Source organism: Aedes albopictus, chromosome 2, assembly GCF_035046485.1.
Source record: "Aedes albopictus strain Foshan chromosome 2, AalbF5, whole genome shotgun sequence".
NCBI lineage: Eukaryota > Metazoa > Arthropoda > Insecta > Diptera > Culicidae > Aedes > Aedes albopictus.
The window spans coordinates 79,162,080-79,179,910 of NC_085137.1; the positions used below are offsets into that span (position 1 = coordinate 79,162,080).

Below are 17,831 nucleotides of genomic sequence, written 5' to 3' on the forward strand. Positions count from 1 at the left end.
CCGGGTTCTTTGTTGCAGCATTAGCGCCCGCGCTGCGTTCTTTTCCTCCAAAATCACTCTGCACTCCTCGTCAAACCATTCGTGCCGTCAACTCCGTTTCACATGTACCCGATGGTGCTCTCGGCTGTGTTGTTGATGGCTGCTTTTATTGATCTCCAGCAGTCCTCTAGAGGGGCCACATCGAGCTTGCCCTCGCCTAGTAACGCTGCCTCGAGATTCTACGCGTAGGCTGAGGTGACATCTGGTTGCTTCAGTTGCTTTAGGTTGTTGATTACGAAAAGTTTTAAACGCAGTTTGACCACCACCAGTAGTGATCACTGATCAGAGTCGATGTTATCGCAACGACTGGTCCTGACGTCGGTAATGTCGTCCTATCAGAACGTGGTCCGATTTGCAATACCGAGTCGGATAATGGAGGCTGAATTGGAAGTAGGTGCTACGGATGGCCATGGAGATGGCGGAGTCAATGACTCGTACGCTGTTGTCATTCGTCAGCTGTGCTAAGTTTTACAATCTTCAGTCTGAATTCCGTCTCATGGTCCAAATATCTGAGCGTTAAGGTCTCTTGTGATGATCTTGACGTCGTGGCTTGGGCAGCAGTCGTACTCACGCTCGAGCTGTGCATAGAATGCGTGTGTCGATTTTGCTAAAATTTAGGAATTCGCCCTTGATCATCAAGCTGCACATTCGTTCGTTGAGCCACCAATTGATCTCCCAAAGCCCTTCCCTTTAGCACAGGCTTCTATCGTCAAACGCTTAACCGACAACAAGCTCTGGAAGGTAGAGCACCTGATTGACGTTGGGTGGTACTCCTCTATTACTGTGACCCTCGATAACGCCAACCGCTTCCGCTTCTCGAGTCTGCCCTTCCTTCACAATGCCGAAAATGATAGTTGTCTTGCCCATAGATATGTATGCAAATGTTTCACTACATGGTCACTGGTGCCTGAATTCAGAGTGAACGTCTATTTGCATGAGCCATTACGTTGACCACCATGCCAAACCTTGATGTAATTTACCGCCTTCCAAACTAAACTCTTCTTCGCAATACTCTCTCTCTTTTCTTGGCGTTACGTCCTCATTGGGACAAAGCCTGCTTCTCAGCTTAGTGTTCTATGAGAACTTCCACAGTTATTAACTGAGAGCTTCCTCTGCCAATGACCATTTTGCATGCGTATATCGTGTGGCAGGCACGAAGATACTCTATGCCCAAGGAAGTCAAGGAAATTTCCTTTACGAAAAGATCCTGGACCGACCGGGAATCGAACCCGTCACCCTCAGCATGGTCATGCTGAATACCCGTGCGTTTACCGCCTCGGCTATATGGGCCCCTTCGCAATACTATTTCATGTGGATTTCTTTCCACTCCTTTGATACCAACCGCTAAATTTCTGCTACTTGAACATCCCTTTCTCTCGAAAAAATGCCATGGGTACCTCTTCATTGACCTCTTCAAAAGAATCACGATGACGTTCCTGTTACTCCATCTTCACCGCTAGTAGCCGCAGCGTGGATCAGCGTTATGTCATCGTCCCCCAGGTTTTCAAGCAACGTGATAAGAGAATAGTATGAATCTGGAAGCGTTTCGAACAGCAGTGATACCACAATATTCACATCCGACAGCTTCGCAACAACAATACGGAGTTGGCGGATCAATTCTTAAAAGACAATACCATCTAAGGTCAGAGGCCGCACAGACTGAACATAACTACCATTAGACAACGGACAACACATGTGACACCCAGTGGCCCAGTAGAGAAAGTTTTCCCCAACTGGAGCGGAAATCGAACCCACACTCCGAGGCTTACGAGACACCTAAACGACTGACGCCGTTAACCACTCGACCACGAAGCCCACAAATTCTTCATGTGCCGCCTGGTGTTCACGCATCGACGAACCCGGATTGGAAGGAATTATACTGGATCACTTTCACTACACTGAACACTTTATTCTCTCTACTTACTATACTTTAATTTTTACATTTTGTTTAGTTTCACTTCGCGTTGTTCAAGCCACACGAACGCTTGTAACTTCATTTCATTTGTAACGCTATTTCACTTCAATTTTGAAATTGAACTTGTTAGTGCGAAAGAGGCAAACTTATGTATATGTATACTAACCCGAGCAGGAACGAATAACTGACACATAAGTGCAGCATACGAAAATCACGTATCATACCAAAATGAGGTATTGGTCGGTTACCCAGGTATTGAAAACAACATATTTTGGTATTTACACGAATGCCACTTAAGTGGCAAAGTGTCTTAAATAGATATAGTATATTTTGGTATTTTCTAGGTGTTTATAAAATACCTCGTTGAGTTATTGTTTTGGCGTTGAAGACTGCTTGAGGTATTATTCAGTTATGGAAAAATCACTATTTGTATGGAAAATTCGCCGATTATTATTTAGGTATTGCCATACCTGATGCCATTATTCACATGTTATGCACAGAATACACACCAGTTATTATTTTAGGTATTTTACCTCTTATGCAGGGCTTCTTAATACCTCATTCAGGTTATAGGTATTTGGTTTTCCATACCTGAGTTTGGTATTCCTCAGCTATTTTCTCCTGCTCGGGTAGTTACCAAAGCGGTGCATTTGGAGCTAGCAGCCGATCTGTCGACGCAGGCATTCCTTGCGACGTTGCAACGGTTCACTGCGCGTCGTGGCAAACCATCGCTGATAATGTGCGACAACGGGACGAACTTCGTCGGCGCTCGACGAAAGCTGGATGAGCTAGCCCAGCTGTTCGCGAGTCAGCAGTTCACGGATGCAGTGCTACGACAGACGATAGAGGACAGAATCGAGTTCCGGTTCATTCCAGCCCGCTCACCGAACTTCGGAGGACTGTGGGAATCAGCGGTGAAGTCGTTCAAGACCCTGTTCAAGCGAACGATTGGCACCCGTAGCCTGGAGTACGACAGGATGCAAACGGTGCTGGCGCAGACAGAGGCAATCTTGAATTCAAGACCGCTGACCCCGATCAGCAACGATCCGGACGACTTCGAGGCCCTCACCCCTGGACACTTCTTGATCCAGCGGCCGCTGACGGCCATTCCGGGACCCGATCTTGGTGGAGTTCCGGAGAACAGACTTTCGGCTTGGGAAAGAATGACGGAGTTCACCCAGAGGTTGTGGAAGAAATGGTCGGAGCAGTATCTGTCCAACCTCCACAATCGGACGAAATGGACGAGGCAGAGGGACAACATAGCTGTTGGCACTATGATTGTTTTGAAGGAGGAGAATTTGCCACCCTTGAAATGGCAGTTGGCACGGGTGACCGAGGTCCACCCTGGGTCTGACGGGAACATAAGAGTTGTTACCGTGCGGACCAAAGATGGCAGTTACCAGCGAGCGATCTCCAAGATCTGCGTGCTGCCAATCCGCGACAATTTTCCATCTGGTGAAGGGGAGAACTAGGACTCCTCCAACGGCGGAGGTCAAAAGGACCTCCGCAATCCCAGTTAAGTTATGTATTTGTTAAACTTTCGAAAAAGTAATCCCCTCATTTTTCTCCAGACATGCCTCCCTGCCATTTGGTGCAGCCAAACTTACGACACTCAAGTCAAATTTGAGTTGTCTTCCGTCCATTTTCGTCAAAATTGAGGTAATATGTGTCGTGTACGTTGGTGGTTGTTGCATGTGCATCGTAGCATCCCGTCCAGTTTGTCTCGTCAATCTAGCAAACGGCTAGAAGTCTGGTAGTATTTTGTCTGTCCTGACACTAAAGTCACAAAACGTTTGATGTTCCGAGGTACGTCTACCGTTGCAATTGGAGGAAGAAGTGCGCAATTCGACCTCCCGGGTTCCAGCCACGATTTCCTACGGGTATGGCCAATCTGTGAAGATCGTTCGGCATCATGGATCCGTTAAAATCGCCACGGATAGCTAGGAAGCTTACGAGCATCATCGTCATCGAGATCAGAACCCTCCGAAACTACCATCGTTATCGTCAGAAGGACCGTCGGCGCCACACGGGCGTCCAACGGAGGCCTGAGGGCCTCCGTCCAGGCAAGTCATTCTCATTTTCAGCATTACATGTGAAAAAGCACCCTTTCATATTATTCAGAGTCCACCAACGTCACCCGCGGCACAGAGATTGCCTCAACATCCGTCCAAGCCGTCCACCAAGTATCTACGTCAACGGGTTTAAGGAAGCAATAGTCCGTCATCGTCGACGCCGCTCGGGCGTCCACCGGAGGCCAAAGGGCCTCCATCCAGGGAAAGTCACCAATGTCCCATCCGGCACGGAATGCCTCAGTCTGTCAACCAACTCCGAGATCAAGTCAACAACATCGAATCGTCCAAGTTTTTCCAGTCCAAGTCGTCAAGTCGAGGTCATACTCCAGTCAGCAGTCAGTCCGTCCAGATCATCACTACGTCAAGCCGTCGAAAGTTGTAAACGTCTGATGAGCAGAAACGCAAGCCTGAAATCGCATCGTGAATTAGCATCTTCATCAACCAACCAACTACTACAGTCCACTAAATCCCAATCAACCGACATCGGCATCCAACGAGACCTGGCAGACACTAAATCACCGTATGGAACGAGTTGAAGTGCAGAAATTTGTCTGCCAGGTAAGTTGTTCCGATTTTACTTCACCAACTCCACGATTCTACATCCAACTTACTTTTTCACCGAGGATTATTGACGAACAACAGCATCGAGCAACAACAACACTCCTATGAAGAGCAACAGGCAGCCGACAGTCCGTCGGTGCCAAGTATATATGTAGGCCAAGGTCATCCCGTTGGCTCATCGTCGTCGTCAGTTGCAGCAGCAGTATATATAGTACATAAGAAAGTGAATTTGTTACCTAGATCAATTTTGAAAACAACTATTAGTTAGAGTAGGAGAGATTTTGCAATCAAAGTGATTCCAAGGCGGCCGGCTTATGGTCGTGCAAGGGATAGCGAGAAAGAGAATGAGTTACCTAAACGTGTTCCACAGTCGGCGCACGTCTGGTTTTCTCATTCTACCACCCGTTCTTTCTTGGTCCGTTTCGGTCTAGGCAACGGTCGGACCTAGCAGGTAGCAAATCGATAGGTTTCACTGCGATCGCCTCTCGATCGCCGATCAGCTGTTTAGTATATAGGCAATAAGATCAGAAGTAAATATACCGCCGCGAGAACTACATCTCGTCGTTTTCTGTTCGCGTAATAAATTAGTGTTTCGATTACAGTCCGCCGCGAGTTTTTAGCTAAGTGTCCGAAAACCGTTCTTGAGACGCGCGAACACAGTCCTTAACACCAAACCAATAACTCGTTGAGGTATTATATAAATACCTACACAATACCAAAATTTATTATTTTCAATACCAGGCTAACCGACCAATACCTCATCTTGGTATGATACCTGACTTTGGTATGCCGTAGTTATGTGTCAGTTATCCGTTCCTGCTCGGGTAGGCACACGTAAACTGCTACGAAGCATTTGATCGGTCGGGCTCGACGCTGCGGGTACAACACGTGGAACGGACCGCAGTAATCGACGCCGACTTTCTGGAACGGAAAGCATGGTCTGACTCGCTCGGGGGGTAGATCGGCCATCAGTTGCTCCTGGATTTTCGGTTTCGCACGAAAGCACTGCACGCATTCGTGTATAACCTGCCTTGCGAGATTCCTGGCGCTCGTTGGCCAGAATCGCTCTCGAACTGCCGTGACTATGTGCTGTTGACCAGCGTGGAAGTATTTGCGGTGGTAATATACTACGACGATTTTCGTGAACGGATGCCTATGGTCGAGTATGTACGGATGCTTCCTGCCATCTGGAACAGTCGCGTTCTTCAGCCGGCCGCCAACGCACAATACGCCTTCAACTAATTGAGGATTGAGGTTCGAAATTCTGGAGGAATCCTGTACTTGCCCGTGTCGAGCGATGTCTGCGAATTCCTGTGGAAAGCTTTCCCGCTGCGATAGCTTCACCAGCTCCTTGACTGCGTCGTCGTACTCCTGGGACGTGATGCAGCCTACTTTCCGACAGGACCGATTTGCCGGTGATGAATTCCACTTGAACCGTCGAATGTGAACAGTCAGCCGAACTAGATCCACCAGCGACGAACGAAGTTCGAAGATCTCACTAGGGGAAACGGCGGGGAGGGTCGCGACAATCGCTTTCTCCTCTAAGTCTGCCTGGTCGAGACTGCCCTCGTCGATCAGTGCCGAATTGGGCCAGTACTGGTTGTCCAACATCAACCATTTCGGTCCGTGAAACCATCGAGACTCGTATTGAAGCTGTGCTGGACTCATTCCTCGAGAAATAATGTCCGCCGGGTTATCCTCACCGGCGACGTGCTGCCACACGCTACCCTTCGTAATGTGCTGGATTTCGGAGACACGATTCGCCACAAACTGCTTCCATCTCGCAGGTGACGATGAAAGCCAGCAGACGACGATCGTCGAGTCTGTCCAGAAGTGACACTTGGTGACGACGTTGATATTCTTGGCGACCTTCTCATACAAGTGAGCAAGGAGAAGTGCCGAGGACAACTCTAGGCGGGGTGTTGACAGCGACTTCTTGTTTTTCTTCAAATTCTCGAGCGGAGCCACCCGAGATTTGGAGGTCAGCAGGTGAACTGACACGTTCCCATCTGCTGTCACGGTACGTACGTACACGCATGCGCCGTATGCCTTGTTCGACGCGTCGCAGAATCCGTGCAGCTCAACCGTTTCGGTGCTACGGCTCGTTCCAACCCATCGGGGAACTGCAATCCCGTCTAGGCCTGCTAGATTTCGCCTGTACTCACGCCACTGCTCTTGAAGCTGCGAGCTAAGCGGTTCATCCCACTCGCAATCGTGCTTCCAGAGATCTTGAAGGAAGATTTTCGCCTGGATGATTACCGGACCTACCAGTCCTAACGGGTCAAACAGTCGAGACGCATCAGACAAGACGCAACGCTTCGTAATCTCCGCGGCCTCATTCCAAGCTGGCGAACTGAATCGAAAGCAGTCCGTGCTAGGCTCCCATGTCAAGCCTAACGTTTTCACGGCGGCGGTAGACGAATCTAGCTCCAGAATCGAGCGCTCATCTCTCAAACCCTCCGGCACCGCTGACAGCAACTCTTTGCTGTTAGAATTCCACTTTCGCAAGGAGAATCCGGCAGACTGCAGGAGTTCTACCATCTGACCAACTAGTGTCTTCCCTTCTTCGATGTCGTCTACGCCGGACAGCATATCATCGACGTAGAAGTCCTTTCTGAGGACCTTTGCCGCTGCAGGATGCGACTTTTCACCTTCATCTGCTAGGCGCTGCAGACATTTCGTTGCGAGGTATGGAGCGGACGCTGTACCGTAGGTGACTGTCGTGAGAGCGAAAGTACGGATCGGCTCTGAAGCGCTGTCTCTCCAAACGATCCTTTGTAGCTGCTGATCGGCTGCATTCATCAGCACCATGCGGTACATTTTAGCGACGTCTCCTACGAGGGCGAATCGGTGCGTACGGAACCGGAGTGTGATGTCCACGATCATGTCCTGCACTACGGGTCCCACCATTAGGGCATCGTTCAAAGAGATTCCAATGGACGTCTTGCAGGAAGCATCGAAAACGACACGCAGCTTCGTAGTCGTGCTGTCTGGCTTCAGAACAGCATGGTGAGGCAAGTAATACGACAACGCGCTCGCATCATCGTCGGAAAGCTCCCTCATGTGGCCCATGTCCTGTCCAGATATTCGCGCATGAACTCCGCGTACTGCTTCTTCAGTTCTGGATTCATCGCGAGCCGCCGTTCTACTCCCAAAAAGCGCTTGATTGCTGTTGATCTGGAGTCGCCTAGCTGCTGGATCACTCGCTCCTTCTTCGGCAGTGTGACTACGTACCTCCCTTCTTCGTCACGAAACGTCGTTCTGTCGAAAAACTCCTCGCAGGTCGATTCTTCAACCGACAGTGTGCTGGTTGACTGGCAAGTCTCTACTTCCCAGAACCGGGAAAGTTGATCCTGGATCTCCGCCGTCGAACAAACGTGGGTTAGGGAGTACGATGCAGTAGTAGGACCCTCGGGAACAGGACCGGAAACAATCCATCCGAACACGGTGTCTTGTAGAGTCGGGCCGTCGTCTGTTGCCCTCCGCCGTTCGTTTTTGAGCAGCTCCATGTAGTATTCTGCTCCAATGATGATGTCTATCGGTCCTATCTCGAAGAACTTGGGATCCGCTAGCACCGAGGGATTCGGTAGATTCCACGTTGCGACACAGAAGCTTGCTGTCGGCAGTGACACAGTCAGCTTCGGCAACACGTGAAACGACATCTCCTCGACGAACGACGATATGTTCGGCGACCTTGGACCAACTACAGCGGTAATCAGTCTTGTCGACACTGCTTGCGACGATCCAATGCCTTGAATCGACAGGTAGACTGGCGTTTCGTCTAGCTTCAGCTTGCTAGCGAAACCTCTTGTCATGAGACAATGCTGCGAACACGAGTCGAGTAGAGCTCGTGGTACCACGGGGTTGCCGAAGCGGTCTTGAATGCTGACTAGTGCGGTCGAGAGAATGATGGTTTGTGTCGGTGTAATTGGGAGAGCTACATGTGTTTGGCTTGTGGTGGCGTGTTCTGTGGCTGGCTGAGTGTGTGAGTCTGGTGTGTTTGCAGTGTTAGCAGTCCGTGTCTGTTGGTTCGGTGTTGGCGGCTTGGATTGTGGCTGTCTAGGTTGTGGATTGAATGTCGACGGTCTTGACTGCGTGGGTGGAACGGAGGATCTGGGCGCTTCAGAGTGCAGCAGTGTGTGATGCTTCTGATGGCACTGATGACACGTTCCCTTCTCGCAGGTTCTGGCGAAATGTCCAGGATACAAACAATTCCGGCAGAGCTTGTTCCTGTTTGCAGCCTCAATCCTCTCCGGCACGCTCATCCGCTGGAATCTTGCGCACTGGAATACAGAGTGTCGTGGCTCGCTGCAGAAATGACACTTCAGAGCGGACTTGAAAGATGTGTTGCACACCGCTGGACGAGATTGTCGTTGCTGAATGGGAACCGTAGGCCTTGATGGAGCGATCGACTGTAGAACGGAGCAGTGACTCTTCAGAAAGTCCATCACAGCGGGATACTGTGCAACTTCCTTGCTGTTATGGTGGGTTTCCCAGTGGCGTAGGGTAGCCATGTCCAATCTGGAACAAACCATATAGGCAAGAATCGTGCTCCAATCCGAAGGTTTTTCGCCGATCTTCTCCAGCATCTGCAGGTTCTTCTCGAAAGCGCTGATCAACCGGTTGAGCTCCTCGTAGCTTTCCTTTTTGAGTGCCTCCACGGCGAAAAGTGCATCGAGGTGCGCCTTGACGATCAACTTCTTGTTTTCGTATCGGCTCTCCAACGCCTTCCAGGCTACCACGTAATTGGCTGCAGACAAATCAATGCAGTTTATTTCCTGCAGCGCATCACCGGACAACGAAGACCTCAAGTACGTAAACTTGTCCACTTCCGTGAGGAGATTACTGTCGTGTATGAGACTCCGGAAGCTGTCACGGTACGGCACCCATTCGTGGATCTTTCCAGTGAATGACGGCAGCTTGATTTCGGGGAGCTTCACCTTTGCAAACTGGGTTCCTGATTGCGCATCCGGTGCTTGCGGCGTGGAGCTCTTCATCGTACTGCATCCAATAGACTGGAAGGCCTGCAGTTCGGACTTGAGCGCGTAGTATACGTTTTCGAAGTCCTGCCGTACCTTGTCGTTCTGCTCAACGAGCGCTTCTTCCTCGCCATCTTCATCCCCAATCGCATCCTCCAAAAGCAGCTCGATTTGCATTCGGGTTTCGAGGAAATGACTGAACAGCTTGTCCAACGCTTCCAGTCTAACGCTCACTTGTCCCGCATCTCGCTTCGTTTGGAAACCACTTACGAACTGTTGAATTCCTTCCAGCGATTTCCGCAGCTGGTGCTCCTGCTTGTTGAGCGTTCGGAGGTCAGGCATAATAAGACACTAATTACACTCGCACTAACGATTGAGATGGGCAGCTCAATCAAACAAAGTATCACGTCACTCCACTGCACAGTCAAAAATGCACACCACTGCACTGCACTTGCACAATTTCAAAGCACTACGATCGACTCGACGAACCACCCAACGCGACCCGGTTGACAGACTTACAACCCAATAAAAACGACAGCAGCAGGGGAACCAACCATGGAAGAATCGACAGGCCAAGAAAATCCAGCGAAACCGAAACCAGACCAGACTTTAACGGGCGGACAACCAGGGCTACTGCTCTTGAAATAAAATGGACTCACATCACATGCACAGAACAAATCATTTATTTGCAACAGCCACAGATTACGGCGATACATGCAATTCGCCACCACTCATGCACTCTACTCCCTTTTTCTCCGAGCAGCGTCCAACTACTCCGTCCAGTATGTTCCGAGTCCGCCTCTAGGGTTCGCGCTGTCGCAGTTCCACCAAGGAGATGGCCACTATCCGCTCCGGTGGTCTCCAATTGTCTCACTGTTTCCGCGCAACTGACGGCGTCAAATCTTCGCGATGGCGCGGCGCAACTTTCACCGAAATGGTGACACTTTTCACTGTGGTCTTTTTGTCACCATTACCGCACAATGGTACAGCCTAAATCACTGTCCGTGGCGCAGATTGTCCACACTCGCGCCGCTGTCCGAAAACCTTCGCCGGGAATCCGATCCGGCTCGAAGGACCAAATGTTCGCGCGTCTCAAGAACGGTTTTCGGACACTTAGCTAAAAACTCGCGGCGGACTGTAATCGAAACACTAATTTATTACGCGAACAGAAAACGACGAGATGTAGTTCTCGCGGCGGTATATTTACTTCTGATCTTATTGCCTATATACTAAACAGCTGATCGGCGATCGAGAGGCGATCGCAGTGAAACCTATCGATTTGCTACCTGCTAGGTCCGACCGTTGCCTAGACCGAAACGGACCAAGAAAGAACGGGTGGTAGAATGAGAAAACCAGACGTGCGCCGACTGTGGAACACGTTTAGGTAACTCATTCTCTTTCTCGCTATCCCTTGCACGACCAGACTGCTTGAGGTATTATTGAGTTATGGAAAAATCACTATTTGTATAGAAAAATGACCGATTATTATTTAGGTATTACAATACCTGATGTCGTTATTCACGTGGTATGCATTGAATACACACCAGTTATTATTTTAGGTATTTTACCTCTTATGCAGGGCTAATTAATACCTCATTCAGGTTGTAGGTATTCCGTTTTCCATACCTGAATTTGGTATTCTTCAGCTATTTTCTCCTGCTCGGGTAGCTACGAAACACACACCCTGTATTTACGTGGGCCGTAGGGGGAAATGGGACACTCCTGGTCCCGGAACCAGTGATACGAACACCCTTGTGTCCGTTGGATCTGTTGGGTGGACGATCCCCTGTGTGCTCGTGATCCGATAACTGTTGATTGTATATCCAAATTGTGAACACTAATGCATTATTGGTTGTGCTCAGTGAAGAGAATTGTCAGACAAAAGAGGCACAAAACAAGCAACAAAGAAGACGCGCCGATTACTCTTTATCCCAACTGGTAGCAGATAATGACATGATCTCGAAAATTTTTGTTGCAGACAAAACGGAACCTTGTCGGGGCCCGTGGCGTAGTGGTCCACACGTTCGCTTCATAAGCGGATGGTCATGGGTTCGATCCCAGCCCCGGCACTTGCAATTTTTCGTTAGTTACTCTTCCCCTCGAGAGCAGCTGACACTTGACCCTCTTCGGAGCATATGCTTCAACGGACCCGGAAACTTGGATATCGGCGAACCGCAACTCATAATGGACGACCCCCAATTGGACTGGAAAAGGAACAACAGCCACACATCAGCATCATCGTGCTCATCATTCTACTGTGGACAGGGTAGAAAAGTGAAAGCAGCACAAGGCACCAGTTCGATATAGTTGAATTAGAATAGTATACATTTAGGCGCTGTACAATGTGTAAGTGCAACGTCCAATTGGAATCGCTCACGTAGTGCCCTAGTGGACAAAGGAGCTGTAAATTAGGTTAAGTGATTAAGAATAAAAAAAAAAAAAACGGAACCTGAATTTGTTGCGTATTTTTCAACTCGTGAATACTCAATTATTACCAACCCAAAATCGAAACTTTTTGATGATACATCATCAGCAGCGTTGCAGTGTTTACCGACTCGAAGTTACCGCTCAAAAATCACAATGCAAGCCATAAAAACCATTAAACTTGTGGTGCACGATCTTTGTCCTATTCCGTTCAAGTTGGGACAAACGTATGTCGCATTGGGTAGAATGTCGCAACAAATTCAGGTTGCGACATTGTCGTTATTGTTGCACGATGGCTGAATTTTGATTCACTGGTTGTGCTGATGCCGATCGGTTGTGTGATCTTCCTACAGATACAAGAGTTCATGCCGTGTGATAGTGTTCGAGTGATCGTACTCAAGACAACCTAACGAAAGCTCGTATCGGTAGGGTTTCGAGCGTGTTCGTAGGACTCATTATCCATAACTTGGGAGATTTCCGTGTAGCTCGATATCTCGGGAGTGAGTGACGACGACGAAGATGACGATTCCGAGAATGTAATATTGGTGTGAGTATCGAAAGTGTTCATGCCTAGCTTGACTAGACATATACGTAAGCTGCCTACCTGACCAAGTAGGTGCAGCCACTTGGCTGTGTTGAAACTTTCGATACATCCATCCATCCATAACCGTGAAGTGAAAGTGGTGACGTCACCTTTGGGTAGTGACCTCCAAGTAATCTCACTGATGAAGTTACACAGTATCGTTGGTACCCCAAGTTTGTGTGCGACGTCAATTAACCCATCAGATTTATCGTGGCCAGATGATGCTTCGAATCTGCCGTAGTTTGTTTTGGTGCATTGCATTGTTTGTTAGTTCTTCCTATATATATCAGCTGTACCATGAGATGTGCTATATTGTAGTTCCTGCAGTACTCCAGGTGAAGAATACTGCACACAGCTGATACAATGGGTTTGGTTGGAGGAAGTGACTGGTTTGGATCATTGTGCGGCATCGTTGCATATCGTGAGTTGCTCAGATATTCCATTGATGAAAGTGATTGAAACAGTGTCAGTATCTGGACAACCAGGCACTCGCCCGAGGTTGATGATGATGTCCAATGAGCTCCAGATGCCGTACCGACTCCAAAGTAGTGTAGACTCGGCAGGTCAAACCGATTACTAGGTTTGAGTTCAGTACCCGAGGGAATGGATCTAATGAAATTCCGCAACTGCTTCCAATTAAGCAATGTTGAGTGGCCTTGTTTCCAATGGAGATTATAGCCATCGTAGTGATGATTAGGTTTGATGGCTGCTCTTTGTGAGCTCCGACCGATGCCATTGTTCCCTTGGCACCAAGCCACATATCCTTAAAGCTGGCAGTGTCCTATGTCCGGGTTTTTAGAATATTATCCGGTTTAAAGGACCATTTTGTTGAGTTACCGGACCCTTCCCAACATCGAATAAGGATTGAATAGAACACTGCCGCGAATGGGGTTGTAGATCCAGGAAGTTTGAGTATCCATACATTTTGGGGTCAAAATTCTTCTCCATTTTGCATCACGTAATTACACAACACGTATGTAGTCCAACAGTAAAGGAGTATATTTGTCCGTATTACAACAAATTTATTCTTAGTCAGATTCACATATGTATATTACACTATCTACAAACAGTTATCTACAAGTAACACATAATGATACAATCCATACTTAATCCGTTTTTGGCTCTGCTCCAACCGTTCTTCCTAAGAGCTAGAGCATACTGAAGCTAACTAGAGTCTATAGTTTTGCATTGGGTGACGTTCCTGTGCATGACGTCATTGTTTCCTTTCTCAATAGGAGAGGAGAAATATTATGGTGAGAGGTGAGATACTAATCTAATCCAATGATGTAGCCAGAACAGATGAGCTCACTCCCAAACAACACATATTTTAACGATCGTTTAATATTAAACTCGTCAGCGTATTGATACTTAACCGTGAAAACCGACCTTCCCAAGAAAATAGTCGCGTTCCTATCAGTCTCACCTGAAAATTGTCGGCCACTCGAAAAGTCTCTAGTAATTCTGATTCTGTATTCCACACTTGCGTCCCCATCACTCTACCGAGAAAGCAGTGTAGTTAATATTCGCGCTTCAGATTCCGCATTCAACATTCGCGTCCTTCTCATCCTACCGAGAAAATAGACCGACCCACGGAAATAGTCGCGCGCTTTTCACAGTATTGAATTTAGAATCTCCGGAGAATAAACTTAGAAGCTGGGATAGCTATTTCCGAATAATGTATTTTACTAAGAGTAGTCCCATGCCATACCTGTAATCGGCGTCCGTTGAGGTAATTTAACTAATTATTTTTGAGTTTCTCAATTATTATTGTGAGCTGCAATACTTACTTCTAACATTTTAATTGCTACAGTATTAGGTCAGCACCAGAGCTACAAGATCTATTTGCAGAAATTACCAGACTCCAGGAGTTCTCATAAAAACGCATTGGTGAAATTACCTAAACTCCCTCTAGGATGAAAAGAATATATCGGAATGATCTCACCCAGTTCCATGTCGTTGGATGACCGCAACAGCTCCTTGACTCCGTCAATTTTCTGCAATACCGTTGGCTACCAAGTGTGCATCCATTTGCAACACTAAACGAGAAAGGACAATGTGCCCAAACGCGCGTCACTTTTTCCTTTTTACGCCAAACAATGCAACCCGAAGGACTGCCCATCGCAATTGCCCCAAACACGCGTCACTTTTTACTTTTTCTGCCGAACGCCACCGAGATCTGCATCGCAACTGTCAAAACACGCGTCATTTTTCGCTTTTTCTGCAGAAAGCCACCGAGATCCCCATCGCAGCGCCCCTTTACGACATACTGATACATCTTTTAAAGAGTCCTTCGTTGTCAAATACCAGGCTGGTTTTCGTAAGGGCCCGATCATATGTTTAGCCTGCGAATGATTTTCGACAAATTTCGGGAGTATAACTTGCAGACTTACCATCAGTTATTTATTTAAAAGCATCGTACGATTGAGTGAAAATAAATAAGCATTGGAAAATAATGCCAGAGTATGGTTTCCCAAATTATCAAATAGTTGCAACGCTGGATAAATCATTCGAATCGAAGAGGAAGTGTCTACCTCGTTTGTAGCTTTGGATGGATTGAAAGACGATAATGCTTTTTCAAACTCACTGTTCAACATTGCACTCGAAGGAACGATTAGGATTAGAAGGTCGGGCGTGCAGTAGAATAAGATTATTATCATATACGGTCGCACATGCTCCTCGGCTTTGCGGACGGCAACGATTGTAGAGCAGTGGATGAAGCTTATGCTACTCTGAAGATCAACCGCAATCAATCGTTTTGTTTTTGAAAAGAATAAATTTGGAAGCATAAGATTACTAATGGCTCCCTAAAAATATGTATTTTTTTTATCGTGGACATTCTCTACGGGACCGTGTGAAGGACTGAGTGAGTAAGACTCGAGCATTTGGCTTGTGCCAACATCGTCAATCTAGTGGAAACTGAAGGTTATTCCTGTACGACTGTGGTTGGGTTGTCGTCACCAACAACGTGATATCAATTTTGTAATGAAGTACAATCGCTGTAATGGTTTTGCCCATATTTCATATCAATACAATTTTACGGAAATATCATCAAATAAACTTATTAAACTTGCTTGGTCAACGTTTTTAAAACACAAGTACTTAACAAGCGTAATCAATTTCGATCACATTCATCCATAGCTTTCAAAGCAATCGAACTGGAGCCACCCCTGTCCGCACAATGAAAAAGGAAAAAAATCACATGAAACAAATAAAGTTCAATTTTCCTCGAAGAAAACCCAATTTGGCGAATTGAATGTTGCTGCTGACAGTCTTCTGAGGATATTGCAGCAAGCAAAGCACATGCCACGGCTGGCTCCGACAGGAAATGTGGTGCAATTTGCGAAGTGAAGCAAAATTTTTTGGAGAATCGATAGTTCAAATGGTCCCACAATTCTCCCACATAACCTCCTGACCCGATCCGACCAGGCTCGGCGAATGATATAGTAGTAATGCATTGCAATGTCCCAGACCAATCAGTCCCTGGGTGGCGATGGCGCAAGACTGAATCAGATTTAAAGCTAATCAAAATCTCATCACATATGTATTTTGATTTGTTATCTCAGTTTCACGTTTTTCCTTGGGGCGGCGCGTTGGTCCTGTGCAAACAGCAATCTGCTGCCGATGACGGGTGATGGAACCTTATTGGTGTAATCATCTGTCGCTTATTGGAAAATCGAACGAAAAAAAAACGAACGGAAAAGGAACCTTGAACGGTGTGGGTTAAGGGTCGATTTGAAGTTATATGGAATCGGTCAGCCGCCTCAGGTTATTGATAGGACCTGGAAATGGGAGGGGAAAAACGAAACCGATACTTCCGTTGCTGGGATGGAAATCGAGTCGAGTTAGTTTCAGATGACCGTGGAAATTTAAACAGATTTTTTTTTGTAATCGATTCAATTGGAATGATAACGAATATTGCTCACAAATTGCATGTTGACTCACAGATTATTACACTAGTTAAGGACAGACTTGTTAGAATCCCAGTATGGCCGCCACAATGGCCGACTTTGGCACCTACTCACGATTTTGAGAGCACAAATCTCTTCGTAAACAAAACCAGCGTACCTGAGTTTCTTATTTTAAGCTTATTACAAGTGAGCAAGAACAGAATAATAAAATGCATTGTTGTTTGAAACTTGCTTCTTGAGATGTGTGCGCCTACAGCTTTGATGCACTGTTGAACCGGGATTTTAAGACGTTTGTCCTTAACAGCATTTTTTTTACTTGGCTAGCTGATCATCATTGTTTGAAAAATCATGCCCGGCGTTCAAAAATAAGATGAAAAAAATACAGTTAAATACCATGTGATACAAAAATCAGTAAAATATGGTGGAAAAATTGCGGTTAAGTCAAAGAAAGTTTTCTGTAATGAGTATGGAACTTCTCATAGAACACTATGAATCTAACCACCAACGATGTGAAACAACTTCTCTTCAACATCGAACCCTTTTCTATAAAATAGTTAATTACGAAGACGTATGTCCCTTGTCAGCAATATACATTTCACTGATTCAACCACGACCTCTTACTGTCTGTCCCAATTTAGCTTCAATGTCCGATGAAATGGTTGGCAAAAAGAGCGGTTGGTTACTGGTTCAACTTGGCTTCTGCCAATAATTCCCATCCTCTCTGCCAGTTCGTTGTAGCACGCTTCACTGAAAAAGATCCTCAAGAACCCAACCAATGAACGAATGAATAAACCAAACCAACGTACGCTGCCGACGACGACAAAGTTCTTAAGGTTTGGCTACCATTCACACACAGGACCAACAACCTTCGGTAAAAGGCAAAACCACTATTAAACTCTCCCCAAGCGGAACAAGCTTCATCGGATTACGTTTAATTTGTATGTTTAGTAATAAAATTAAAATGAGACGCTTCAGTCTAATTGATATTTATTTTCACTTCAACGACGATCATCTCTGCCCGGCTCCAGATGGAAGGCTGCTTTTCTGCTTCTAGCCGTATGGATTCGCGGGAAGTTGTGGTGAGAATTTTTCCTGCGGTCGTAAACAGCAACGCGGCTTTCAATTTCCCAGACAAACTTTTGCGTGGGCGCGCTTATGGAAAGGATCGAAGTGAAGATTACATTCTCAAATCAGATTTGGCTTCGTCTGTGATAAAAGCGGCAGCTACAGTTCGGTCTCCTTTTGAACGCCGTCGGCTACTTTTATACCACCGCAGCATAAGCTCGTCACTTGTAAAAATTCAACAAATTTAAATGTCTTCTTCTTTTTCTTCTTTTTGGCTCTACGATC

At 46.9% G+C, this 17,831-nt stretch overlaps 2 protein-coding genes across 2 annotated transcripts; both read right to left on the reverse strand.

The window, feature by feature from the left end:
- Positions 1–4,982: 4,982 nt before the first annotated feature.
- LOC134286091 (uncharacterized) lies at positions 4,983–7,650 on the reverse strand. The gene is made up of 2 exons (XM_062847660.1): positions 5,869–7,650; positions 4,983–5,087 (listed from the first exon to the last, which is right to left on the reverse strand). Exons 1-2 carry the CDS (start codon positions 7,648–7,650, stop codon positions 4,983–4,985), a joined length of 1,887 nt encoding a protein of 628 aa, XP_062703644.1.
- On the reverse strand, positions 7,647–9,908 carry LOC134286092 (uncharacterized). The gene has a single exon (XM_062847661.1). The coding sequence runs from the start codon at positions 9,906–9,908 to the stop codon at positions 7,647–7,649; it is 2,262 nt and encodes a 753-aa protein (XP_062703645.1).
- Between the last annotated feature and the right edge of the window lie 7,923 nt (positions 9,909–17,831).